Genomic DNA, 13,835 nt, shown 5'->3' with positions numbered 1-13,835 from the left:
CACAACATTCACCTTTTAAAGGGAATCACAGCGTAGTTATTTCATCTGAAAAATCAAGCCTCCTGTCTCCGGGTCCTCGGAGGCCTCTGAAATGGCACCCTATTCCTTTTAGTGCACCACTTTTAACCAGAGCACTATGAGGTAGAGCTCTGCTATAGGAATATGGTGCCATTTCAGGCGAAGCCCTATTGTGTAGTCCTCCGTGGCAGTTTGTTTGAACAAAATAGCTTTTATTGAGAGAAGGTCTTTGGAGACTCCGGTACTGACTGGCTTGGGGGGGCTCCATGCTGTGGTAGCAGTCAGCCACTCTCTGCTCACAAACGGGCTGAATTAATAATTCACCAGTCTGCAAGATTCTCTCAGCAGCTAACATCACTTATCACACCCGGCTGATGGATAACGGATGGTAGAGGCCGAAGGAAGGACGTAGTGCAGACGTTAGTGCCACCCCATTGAGAGAGTAATGATAGGGAAAGGTCATCGCTACACAGACCCCGGATATGTCCCAAACAGCACCCTATTCTCTGTATAGTGTGCTACTTTCGACCAGGACCCATAGGGCTCTGGTCAAAAGTTCTGCACTAGATACGGAATAGGGTGCCGTTTGGCACGTAGGTTCCTATAGCATTCTGATTTCCCTGAATTCCCCCCGGCAATAGAGTTGTCATCACGCCGTGAGTTCTCTCTGTCTATGCCCTATGCTTTAGTAAGCAAAGCAAGGCCTAATGCCACCTTGTATCTCTTTCACTTTAGACGTCTAATTGCGTGTCGAATAGTGTTATTGACAAACGAATTGTTGTAATCTCCATTACCATGTAGTCAATGGTGTTTAAGTTCGAGTAATGAGCCGTTTCAGTCTGCATTAGGGGAAGGTGTCTGCTTGAGAGACCATAGACTGATCTGCAGACAGGTCTTGTTGACACACCTAGAGGTGTGGCGTCTATAGAGGGAGTGTTTTTGATAATAACTTATTAAGAATATATGCCACGTATCCAGAGGAATTTAGGCCTACACACATAAAAAATGTATGCCCTCACTGTACTGTATGTCTTACAGTGAGTACATACTTTTTTTAAGCATGTGTACCATGTGTGATCTCTTCAAGAATCAAACCCACGACCTTAGCAGTACCATGTATTTCTCCTTTCACAATCACTCAACATAAGTGTCAGTTACAGTATATCAGCATAGATGGCTGTTATATCTTGTCGACATATCGATTGAATATTTCTAGGGTGTTTTTTCTAGCCGCTATGCTTCTGCCTCTGCATTTCATTCCTCTTTGTTGTTTTAGCCTGGGTATCTGTAAAGCACTTTGATTGAAATGTCATATTGCTTGTCCTTCATAGCCGGTGTCATGCTGGTTCCCGAGGGAACGACGGAGGACGGTTTCGAGCTGCACTTTGGTCTGAACTATCTAGGACACTTCCTGTTGACAAACCTCCTCCTGGACAAACTGAAGAGGTCTGGGAGACACGACGCCTGCTCCCGCGTCGTCACCATGTCCTCCGCCACACACTACGTTGGAAGACTCAATATGGAAGACCTACAGGGCAGGTAGGGGACCAGGACCTGCGTCTGTATTCATGATTCTAGCACTCCTACCCTGAGATGCTTCATGAACACAGACCCAGATTATTTGGGATATGGCTTCCAACATTGTTCTCAGGTGTCAATTGATTGCTGAAATTGAATCAATCTCTCGAAATCAAAATCCCGACGTGGTATTGTCATCTCTTTGGTATTAGTCATGGTTGATGGACAATCAAGTAGCACATTTAAAACCATTACCACTGTGGTAGTAGTGTTTATCTGGTGGCTACGGGTGAATGTCATTCTCAATTCAAGACACAAGCTATATCCAATGAATCTCATTGGCCGACAAAGCCTCTTGATTCCCATAACCTTTTTTTTCCCATAACCTTTTTTTGATACTCGTAAAATATTTTACCTCATTAAAAAGGCTAACATTTTCTAAAATGTTCTTACCAGGACAACATTATTAGTTTTGATGACAGATAGTGTTGTGTGATAAACCATTATTATACAGTCTGTTTTGAGAGGCTCCTTGCCTCAAGGGCAGAACAGCGGTGTCTCTCTCTTTCTCGCCTGCGAATTTAGATGTGACAGATGGCTTCGTCACATCTGGGAGAAATGAGTGGATGATGCTGCTGGCTACAAGGGCTAGCTGCAACGGTGCCATCTAGAAACAATCTCACGCTGTAAGAAAAAGAAACGGGACACACACACACACACACACACGTTATAGATTGGGTATTTCACAGTCCGATGCTCTTATGACCTTCACAGTGCGTTTGTACAGAGAGGTTGCTTTGCTTTTGAACAGTGTTTATGGTGTTAACAATAAGTCCATCTATTCAGTACAGTACAGACACTGTATAATAGACATTGGGTTTAGTCATGCAGATAGCTTAGTAGGGGGCATTGGATTGAGAACAACAAGGTTGTAGACAACATGCTGAATAAGTACGTTATGTATGTTAATTCGCTTAGGTTTTTTTGGACAAACTAAACTGCCAAATTATCGTATTATAAAGCATGGCTTAACCCGAGATAAACGGTCTCTCGTCCTCTCCCTCTTTCTCCATTTCTCTCCCCATCCCTCTCTCTCACTCCCTCCAGGTCCTGCTACAGTGCGCATGGTGCCTACTCTCAGAGTAAACTGGCTCTGGTTCTCTTCACGTACCATCTGCAGGAGAAGATAACCACAGGAGGGTTCCCAGTAACATCCAACACAGTAGACCCAGGCATGGTGGACACTGACCTGTACAACAACCTCTGTATTCCAGCCCAGGCAGCCAAGAAACCTGTTGCCAAAATGCTGTTTAGGGTAAAGTAGAATCTTAATCTAGATGACTATTTGAATATTTAAAGGCCACCCAGGGGTTAGGAACCTGAGGGGGGAAAATGCATCAAATACACTGTAGATATGGGCCACATTCCATCTCAAAACTAACAACAGTGTCATAGTATTTCACCAAACTGTCTTATACTTCCCTATAGGTCAACATAAACGATGCTTGACAGTTCTAAAAGACTGTTAGGTGTACGGTAAACGACCTTTACAATTACTTTGGAATTTGGCATACTTGAGGGAAAAATGCACCGAAGATAGATATGGTAATAGGTGAAGCTTCTACGCTTGACCAAAGTTTAACAGTGGTGATTGATGTGAATACTAATAAGGTGCCACACATGTGGAATGGTCCAGGCTTTTACTGCTCAGGCTTCATAATGACTTTTTCTGTTGATCAATATTGCCGTGGAATCCCGGTGTTTTAAAAAGTATTATAATTGCATTCTTGGGGTTCTGAGATAGCAAAAGCATGTGAATTATAGTCACATCAAATGGTGTGTTAAATGGGGTGGTCAATTTATTCCGAACCACAGGTGAGTGAGAGGCACAGGAGGTTGGTGGCACCGTAATTGCGGAGGACGGGCTCGTGGTAATGACTGTAGCGTAATAGGTGGAATGGGATCAAATGCATCAAACATGGTTTACAGGTGCTTTTAATGCCATGTGTATGATGCCATAATGCCATGTGTTTGATGCCATAATGCCATGTGTTTGATGCCATAATGCAATGTGTTTGATGCCATAATGCCATGTGTTTGATGCCATAATGCCATGTGTTTGATGCCATAATGCCATGTGTTTGATGCCATAATGCCATGTGTTTGATGCCATAATGCCATGTGTTTGATGCCATAATCCTCATTATCATTAGCAGTTTAGCATTTTTCGTCATGAATTTTGTTCTGAAGGCAGCTCTACAGAGTGGTCACTAGCTGGCACAAAATCATCAAATCATTTAAAACCTAATGCCTAACCCTAACCTTAAATGAAGAACAAAAATGTACTTTTTGCTTTGCAACTTGCCCATATTACGGAAATCGCTCAGTTCTGTCTTTAAGACAAGAATCGTCCCAATAAACGTCAACCTGCTTATAAAATGTAGCGGCAAACAACAAATTAGCTGCAAGCAAAATGCATGTGGCAGTAATGGTCATTTTGTTGATTTCCTAGTTATTTAAATCACCCTTGAATCTGCTTCTAAAACGTCACATTGCATGTTTACATTTACATTTACATTTAAGTCATTTAGCAGACGCTCTTATCCAGAGCGACTTACAAATTGGTGCATTCACCTTATGACATCCAGTGGAACAGTCACTTTACAATAGTGCATCTAAATCTTAAAGGGGGGGGGGTGAGAAGGATTACTTATCCTATCCTAGGTATTCCTTAAAGAGGTGGGGTTTCAGGTGTGAGTTGATATTGTCAGACATTGATATTTATCTCCGTCATAATTTCCTTTTTGGAGGCTTTTATCTTGGACCTGGGGTCTAGCGCTGAATCGTATTTCATTATCTGTCTGATTGTTCGGGTTGTGTGTGTTTGGAAAGATGTGTCATATCCACTGAGGTTTGGATTGCCAAGTATTGCAGCATTTAGTATTGCAGCACTTGTTTGGTCAACTAACTGCAGTATGGAGGGCAGCTATATGATGCCCACTGGCCACAGATGGTTGCTCAATCCTTTGTCCATATTACAAGTGATGATCACCCTAAGAAATATGGACCTGCATGAAATATTGTTTCGTTCAATGTTCGTCCCTTTTCCTTTCTCTACAAGTATTTATATTATAAGTGAGACGTATGTGTGCTGTCTAATGCGAATATTCGTTTTATATACACATTTCTGGACTGTCGACGGATTTCATTAGGGGCTATTTCACATCTGCTGTTTGGAAATCAAGCCGGCCTGTCTGCCAGTGTCTTCATTCACATTTTCCATTCAAGGGACATCCTCAGTGTTAATCACATTGACTCTGTCTTTGGCCATACAACAATTTGGATTACTAAAATCTCACCTCTCGAACCAAATATATTGTGGGGAGCAAATTCGTCTTGACTCTTCAAAGTCCCCATCAGCAAAGACACTCACACTCTATGTGTTGTTGATTGTGTTTGTGTGTTTAAACGAGGGACGTGAATTCAGATTCCCACGGGCAGCGAGTGTAGTGTTTAAATAACTCTGTGTTGGCGTTTGTTTCTCCTCCAGTGCAGTGGGCCCATTTAGGAGCCGCCATATGCGCCTTATATAAGCTCCAGGCTTTCCAGAGCAGTAGGCATGGCCTGCAATAGATCAGTCTGGCTCTGCTTCCTCCTCTCTTAACCTCCTCCACTTAACCTGCCTGCTGCTGCCCGGCCTGCTGCACATCACTCACCACAGGCTGCTGCTGCCAGACAGACGTGTTAGTTCACCTGAGAGCTCACAGACACCTTAGATTGCTGTAACAACTGTTTGTCATATATCTAAATAGCCTAATTCTAATCTCGTCCGCTCAGCCGCCTCTCCAGCAATTGGGGACAAGGTGTAACTAACTGAAGCTGCTTAGCAATTCAGCTGTGAAATGTATTTTACATTTTGAAAATGGAACAGGGGACACCATCCTGTTTGTGAAAGCGTTGTTGCCGGTTCGAATGATTGATAGAACTGGGCTTCAGTTTACAATTTTGAAAATGGAACAGAGGACCACTATGTTTCTGAAGAACAAGCCTGTCCCTGCCTGTCCATTCTTTTTTAAAGTGTTATTTCTGTGTCATCTCCAGACCCCAGCCGAGGGAGCGTCTACATCTATCCTGGCTGCCACTGCCTCGCAGCTGGAGGGGGTCGGAGGCTGCTACTTCTATAACGGGGAGAGAACTGAATCGGCTGACATTACTTACGATCACAACGTGAGGGCTGAGCTGTGGAAACAGAGCTGTGCGCTGGTTGGTCTTCGGGAGTCCTAGAGGAGGAACCAGGAACCATGATCTTAGAAGTATGCCAAGATCAGTGGCATGACACCTCCCTCCAGCGCCAACAACAACCAAGCTGCGTCCCAATTCTCAAGCTTCCCTTCGGCCCCAAGTGTGCACTTGTTCCCTTCCCTTCATGGATTTAAAAGCACTGGTATAGGAAATATGGTAGCAACTCCCTCTAGCCTAGGCTGACACCAATCCAATGCTTTTAAATTCATGGGGAGGAGAGCACAAGTGCATATTTTAGTAGTGTCGGGATACAGCCCAAGTCAGCCCCAGCCAGCACTACATACAGCGACAGCCTGTGGACTTAGGCTTCCTGATTACTTAGCAACATCTAGCTACAGCACAAACCTTGGTTGTTGCCTCTACAGTAACTGTCCTCCCTTGACCTCTGTCCTCACAGTACTGCGTAACACACCAGCAATTGGAATCGACTCTTCAGCATTTCATATCTTCTAACATAGCTCCTCCTCCGCAACGACAGTTCTGAAGACACCCATTCTACCATGCGGCAAGCTCTATTAAACACATGCTGAACTGCACATTGAGTGATGGAATTGATGTTTTTTAATGTATACAAGTTCTTTGGTACTGTAGCTCCCTCTTCTGGAATCGCAGATAAAACATTGAAGAACACAAAGAACAACATCGGAGCTACTAATATCTCATCGAAACAGACCCATCTTTTTTTCTGTCTAAAATTGGACCCTCTGTCCATTCTTTTTCTCGTACTTGGACTCCCATCAGAGGCGGACTGGCCATCTGGCATTTCGGGTAAATGCCAGATGGGCTGGTCCATTTTTATCCTAGTGGGTCTGTGTAAATCTTTTTTTTTTTTAAAAACAAAATGCTCATTAACTGGCTAATAATGGGGGCCAAAAGGGAGAAAAAAAATTATGTTGTGTTAGTATAATGCCAGAGGCCATTTCTGGTCCTAGTCCACCCCTGTCTCCCATCAAGGACTGGACCAAATATCTGTAGATGTACTGCCTCATAGCTGTGATCAAAAATATCATATCAAATATGCTTTGGTGAAGGGCTAACAATGACCACCATGAGACTCAAACTTGGTTAGCCTTATTCCCGCTTAATTTGCACTTGCCTCATTTAATGCGTGTGTCCAATCCTTGTTGTTGTCGTCATCCAGGAAAAGAACTGACAACGAGCTTCCTCATAGTACAGTAGATGCCTTTGCCTTGTTTGACTTACTGTGCCCAGAGGGGATGTTCTGCCCTGCTATCTCCACTTCACTGTGAAATGTTGTCGTGATTTTTGATGTCTCTGTGGCATACTGTGATGACAAAATGATGCTCATCTTTAAGTGTTCTGAAACAGTAATAACATGTTAATGGTTGGTGGATCGTATTTTCAGATGTCTCTAGTGTGGAGAGTTCTAACTTGGGCGCCGCCTGTAATTTGTGCTCGTGTTCGATGGCTGCTGGAATTACAAACACTTGCTATGACATCCTTTTAATTGCGATGGCTAATAGGGACTGCACATCTTCATTATCTAACTTCTTCGAGGTGTCTACAATCCATTGTAGGTGTGCGTGTCGAAATTGTCATGCAGGATATCGTCGACGTTTTGTCTTAGGTGTTTTGTGTTCAAGTACTGTTTGTGTGTATGCATGCCTAAGCAGTGTACGGTTCAGTTCTGTACATGCCCCAAGACAACAGTTATTCAATAACAACAGTGCCAATACTTACATGCTCTTTAGAATACTCATGTGGAAGGTTTGAAGAGAAGAGGACTCTCTTCCAAGCTTCCATCTGCTTTTGTTATGATACAACACGTGTTATGAGTCTAATGCTGGATAAAAGGCAGACATAAGAGACACCAAATGAAAATCCAATTGTATTTGTCACATGCGCCGAATACGACAGGACCTTACTGCGAAATGCTTACTTACAAGCCCTTAACCAACCATGCAGTTTTAAGAAAATACCAACAACAACAAAAATGTAAGAGAAGAATAACAAATAATAAACACCGTAACCATTAGGTATAATACATCCAAGGTGTAAACATTTCAGTAGGACATTATCATCTGAAGTAATTGGGTTGTCCATTGTATTACCACAATCACTGTGAACGATGCCTTGTTTTCCAAGTTTTTCTTTAGTTGTACTGCACTAATTAATTAAGTAGTTATTCATTTGAGTTTCAAGTCATTGAGTGGTTCTTAGATGTGACTGTGTTGTCCTCACTCATGTCATAGAGAAGGATGTCCACATTGGACACAAATCTAAATAAAAATCTATTGTAAATTAATTACTATCCCCGATTTTGTTTTTACCTTGTATCTTAAATCTACTATGTGCAGTAATGCATAATGATTGATGAAATTGTATTATCATTTTCAACATATTGACAATAGTGTGTGTGTGTGGGGGGGGGGTGTCTTGTTCAAGTCGAACACAGGCACTGTCAGAATCATGGGAGATGATTCATTCAAGGACATTCATTCTGTGTAAAGGTAAGTAAGAAGGATCCAATTACTCTCATAACCACGGGGACTCTCTCGGTCTCTGTCTCTGTCTCTGTGTGTGTGTGACAGGCCATGACATGTATTATGTTACTGTGTGGAAGTACTACCCCTGCAGCTTGCAAGCAGGGCATCAGTCTTTTCGAAGCATCTGACAAACCAATCTGTCATTCTTCAGACTCGCACGTCATACCTAATGTGTGTCAAAGAGGACGGCTTAGAACAAACACTGTGCTCTTCAGGCAACATGAGTAGAGTAGGCCACACACACACACACGTTGGGGAATCCAATGTTTTATTCACGAGTTACACAAGGATTTTTACCACGTCTCTGTCTCCATATTATTCATGAGATTGGGTAAGGCTCTTCTATAAATCCATGCTGAGAGAGGAGAGTCATATCAGTGTGAATCTATAAACTATACTGGGCCGGCCTCAGCAGCACAGCCATGTCTCAATGGCCAGAGGATAAAGAGTCAATGATTTGGTCTTTGTGTTTTTCTTTTTCTTCCTCTCTTTATTTTTAAGAAGAAATAATTGCATCAGGTCTGAGCAAAAAGGAAGTCATTGTGATCCCATGCATGTGTTACGGAGACGACGCTTCGACCCGTAGCTCTGCATCAGGTTGCTTCCTTTCCTAGAGCTTTTATTTTGCATCAGTACAATTTATTACAGTCTCAAGCAGACAGCTAAAGATTTAGAGCCACAAGATCACTAACCCCGTGTTCAGATGTGTTTCTATGTTTGTGTGCTATGTGATATATAGTGAGTACTGAATAGTATTCCATTGACTGTAGTGATTTGGGGGAAGTCAGCCGTCTCTAGTTATATATGCAAAACACATCCTCTTGTTCTGTCACAGGGTGGTGCAGGGGAGCTGTAGACTAGCACTTATCGCCTTGTTCCCTGCGGTCGTTCCAGCAGACCTGATAGTCAGCGTAGATAAGACCGGGTCCTGGGGCACCTCAGCTAGGTAATAGCTCCATGTGGTCCCGCGGGGCTCAGAGTGTGGCGTTAGCAACGCAACGGTTGTGGGTTCAAGTCCCGCAGGGATTATACACATACAGTATGTGGCATATATCTGAATAACGATAATATGAAACTAATTCACAGAGACCAGTCGTTTGGCCCTAAAAAGTGTCTGCTAGTTAACTACTTAGCAGTCACAGAGTTGACTTGCCTCTGTGAACTGTACTGTAGAAGAGTAGAAGTCCTTAAAAAATAAAAAGGGGGGGGGGGGGGTAAGTGACAGGGTTTAGACACTGGGGGCTAGTTAGCATTAGCAATGTAGCCGGAGCCACAGGGAAGCACATCTGGCTCTGTCAGCTTCACTCATACAGCATGTTTGAAATAGCTGCCAACTCCAGAGTATTATGTGGCGGAAAGACGGATGTTTATTAAGAAGGCCGTTATTTTTCTTATTTCACTTTTGGTGTAGGGCTAGAGTTAAGGTTGAGGGTTAGGATTAAACCGAGATGTGGACACGAAGCTAGCATTAGTGTTAAACCAGGATGTGGACATGAAGCTAGGGTTAGGGTTGAACCAGGATGTGGATATGAAGCTAGGGTTAGGGTTGAACCAGGATGTGGACATGAAGCTAGGGTTAGGGTTGAACTAGGATGTGGACATGAAGCTAGGGTTAGTGTTGAACCAGGATGTGGACATGAAGCTAGGGTTAGTGTTGAACCAGGATATGGACATGAAGCTAGGGTTAGGGTTGAACCAGGATGTGGACATGAAGCTAGGGTTAGGGTTTGGTTAGAAGAGGGATTCCATTTCCCTGTGCTTCTACCGTGAGGTTTCTTGCTCAAGGAAAGTCCAGATGCATTGTTCATCCTAGATGCCTAGATTAGGGTAAGGGATACATTTAGGGTTGAGTTAAGGTTTAAGTTGAATTAACCTGCAAAGAGTGTAGTGACTCTATCATGAGTTGCTCAACCTGTTAACCTTTCACTGCAGTGAGCTAAATCAGGGTCACAGAGTGATTCTTGGTAGTCTTAAACAAATCTACTTTGAAACAGAAGTATACACCTCACACACATAATTATGGGCTTAAAAAAAGAAGACCGCTGTACCATGTCAGATATAGAGTTGAAGGGTATTTCATTTTGAGTTTGCATCCCAATATTACACTTTATGTACATCACAGAAGACTGAAATATTACAAAACCATTTGACATAGAAACAAAGTTTTAAATTTTTTTTGATCAATTATTAAATTATGAAAAATATAAACATTCCACCCATGAGGCCCCTATAGGTCATTTGACTGCAGGAAAGGGACACTGATGTATTGTGTGGCTGTTGGTTTAATTATTATTGATATGGCTGTTGTGTGTGAGTGGATGTTAGTCCTAGTGAGAGCATAGGGCTGATTAAACCCTGTGTTATTCATTCAGGCATTTTATTGATTCATTCCTCATATTTGTGCAAGAGTGAGATTAAAATCAAGCAGAAAATGAAGCCGAGTTGGGACAAAGATCCCTGTGGGTTTTGAAGCTACCTTACCGTTCTGATTATTCAAACGAGCTCGTGCTAAAAGCTTCAATGATTATATTTCCTGTCATGGAAAAACACCCAATCAAATAACCATCATTTAAAAAGAGAATGCACAATCTGCTAGCTGCATCGCTGGCAGTACTGTAACTTGTTTTACGGCTGGATTCAATCAGTATCGCTCCATTGGAATTTAAAGGCAATGTTCCCGCTTTTGCGGAGACTGCATTCACGGTAAATGCTGCACAGTAAACGTTGCATCGGAAATTACCTTTACATTTGAATGCGGATCTTCCGCGACACAGACGGATTCCTGCCCATAGTGTGAGTCACTGGTACAATCCATTGAGGATTGAACCTTTACTTTATCTATATTATGATTAATCCCCTTTTAAAAAGGGCAACTGAGTACATCCTTGTGTTGGAGACAGCCTAGAGTCATGGGAAGAGAATCCATCCCTTTTGAACAGGCTGTGAATGCTAAATTCCACAATGATGAAGTGTACCAAAACCCTCTTCCTCCCTGTGGTCTATTAGATGTTGACAAATGCTGTTAGTTAGGTAGGTAGGTAGGTCTAATGACATTTTCAAGGCCATACAATTAAGCCCTGACCTCAAAATGTTTATCATCCAACAATGACATCCAACAAGGCTTTTCAAGGTCAATCAGAAAGTATTGCAACAATTAATAATCTCCTCATCGAATCTCATGTCATTCCACCAATAGGGTGGTCTGTACGGTGGGCTCCTCCCCCATGTCCCCTCTCTCGTTTTCTCTCTTTCCTTCTCTCGCTGTCTCCTCTCTGTAAAAAGGAGGGAGAGGAGCTCTCAGATCAAATGCTAATAGACAGTGATGATGAGTGATCTGTTTCCAATAGGCAACAGTCTGTGACTAGGGGGGCAATTCAGATATAGGAAATGTACGCCTTTCCTACGCCCTTCTCAGTATTTGGTATTCAGACAAGTAACACGCACTGCAGGTGTGGCTACCTTGTGCTCTGAATAATTTGAATTCAACTGCTGAAGACCCTCCCACTTGCTGGCCAACAGATTTTCTCATGGGAGTTTTCATTGAATAGTGGTTTCAGTGCATTTATCCAAAGCCCTCCCTTTAATTATGGTGTAGCTTTTAGCTAGAACTGTGTTGACAGACTCAATAGAATATATCGAGAGAATGGGTTCAGAAAGTTAGGGATCAATGAAAGAAATCCATCTAAATATACGCATATTCGTCTCTGTTTTAGCACCAATTGGTAGATAAAAAAGATACTCTTGTATATTATTAAGGTTTAGGAAAGTAATTAAATATCATTAAAAAAAAACAAGTCCGGAGAGCCTTTACACACAAAATTAAGAAAACATTGGTTTGATTCATTCAGAAAATTGGCACATTCAGTTCTTCAACCCATGGTAATGTTGAAAGACGAGTGTACATAGAATTATAATAGCAAGAATATACCCTCGTCTATTGCCTGCACTAACCATGGAACTGTGTGGTGACAGCCAATTATTGCGCCATGCATTGGGCTCAAACTCTCACTGATTGGTCTGCGCTCCGCTTCATTTTCATAAGCCTACATGTTGTTGTTTTTTATACTGTTAACTTTTACTAATGATCTTCATCAACAATCACACTGGCAGTGACAGCGTTTACAGAGGAAGCAAATGAATGTAGGCTATACCAACTGAAGGGAACTAACAGTAAATTGGCAGTTGAAAATGTTTGGTTATTAGGCCTACTGACAGTTGATACTGATAGTAGCTAATATCATATAATGGTGCTGGAGGAGATGGCGGCCGTTTTACAGGCTCCTAACCAACTGTGCTTATTTTGTTAGTTTTTTTTTTACATTGTTTGTAACTTATTTTGTACATAATGTTCCTGCTACTGTCTCTTATGACCGAAAAGAGCTTCTGGATGTCAGGACAGCGATTACTCACCTCAAACTGGACAAAGATGTTTGTTGTTGTTGATATGCTACAGTTTGTTGCCATGTGACTGGTTTCACGTCTCCAGCGATTATAAGGTCAAATAGATCTAAAAACAAGTGTAATTTATATTCACAATTCCCTTCTCCAAACAGATGACTAATTTACCTAGCTCTTATCGACAGCGCTTATCAAGTTGAAAATTACACGGTATGGAGAATTATGTTATTTCTATTGGAAAACATTAGGTGGATGCTTTTTTTCTCTTGAAACTGGTAGGTTCACTAGACCTCATTCATGGTTTCCTCGTGCGCCAAGGTGGTGGAATTATTATGGAATCCGCCACACCTTTGTTTATTTATTCAATCTCCACCCAAAACGAATAGCGGGTGAATTAGCACGCATGCTGTTCTCACGCTTAAGTTCAAGGTCAGAATTAACAAGTGCACAAAAAGAGAAAAAAGCATTCCATTTACCTGCACTTAACTCGGGTTGGAATCGGCCCCAATGTGTTTAAAGAAGAGCATGATAGAAGAGGCCTCTGCATCAATGATCGTGTAAGAAGTTATGCCTTTGCATGAACATTTATGCTTTTTATATATGTGTTTAAGTTCAAACAGAAAACTCTGTCATTTTTGTACAAGCACACTCGCACAAACAGCATTCTTGCCTCACTAATTACATCCACAATACATTGTTTCCTATTACAATTACTTACACAAACTCTGCCATAATTTAAACAATCCTGACACAGCCATTCACATGCATTCTCTTTCCAATTTATGCAATGTTCTCTTGAACCACTGGAGATTTACTTAACCATGTCAGCTCAGGATTCAATTTAGCATAGTTGAGTAGAGGGCCTATTTAAAGTTAATTAGATGTGTAATGCAACAAGGAATAGCAGTATAATGAATCTGCTCATGTAGAAAATGGGTCTAGCATATTCTGTGGCTGAAAGACTGTTCTTGGAAATCCCCTCCACCACACACACACACACCATTCTCCCTTGTGATGCCTTTTCAGAGGAAATGGATTGTGTCTCGGGCAGATATTTCAATACGGCATGGCCAGACTGTAAAATAGGATTTG

General features: G+C 42.0%; 1 protein-coding gene across 3 annotated transcripts in view; it reads left to right on the top strand.

Moving 5' to 3' along the window:
• The window catches only part of LOC124008657 (dehydrogenase/reductase SDR family member on chromosome X-like), a 30,000-nt gene extending 23,589 nt beyond the window's left edge, over positions 1–6,411 (top strand). For all 3 annotated transcript variants that reach the window (XM_046320135.1, XM_046320133.1, XM_046320134.1), the window contains 3 exons: positions 1,350–1,557; positions 2,644–2,851; positions 5,638–6,411. In XM_046320135.1, the coding sequence (XP_046176091.1) occupies positions 1,350–1,557; positions 2,644–2,851; positions 5,638–5,820 (599 nt within the window). In that variant the 3' untranslated portion in view covers positions 5,821–6,411. The remainder of the gene's footprint in view (positions 1–1,349; positions 1,558–2,643; positions 2,852–5,637) is intronic.
• Positions 6,412–13,835: the final 7,424 nt, after the last annotated feature.

The sequence above is a fragment of the Oncorhynchus gorbuscha genome, linkage group LG21, assembly GCF_021184085.1.
Source record: "Oncorhynchus gorbuscha isolate QuinsamMale2020 ecotype Even-year linkage group LG21, OgorEven_v1.0, whole genome shotgun sequence".
NCBI lineage: Eukaryota > Metazoa > Chordata > Actinopteri > Salmoniformes > Salmonidae > Oncorhynchus > Oncorhynchus gorbuscha.
Note: the sequence above shows the minus strand (reverse complement) of the source record. Positions and strands in the feature narration are given on the sequence as shown.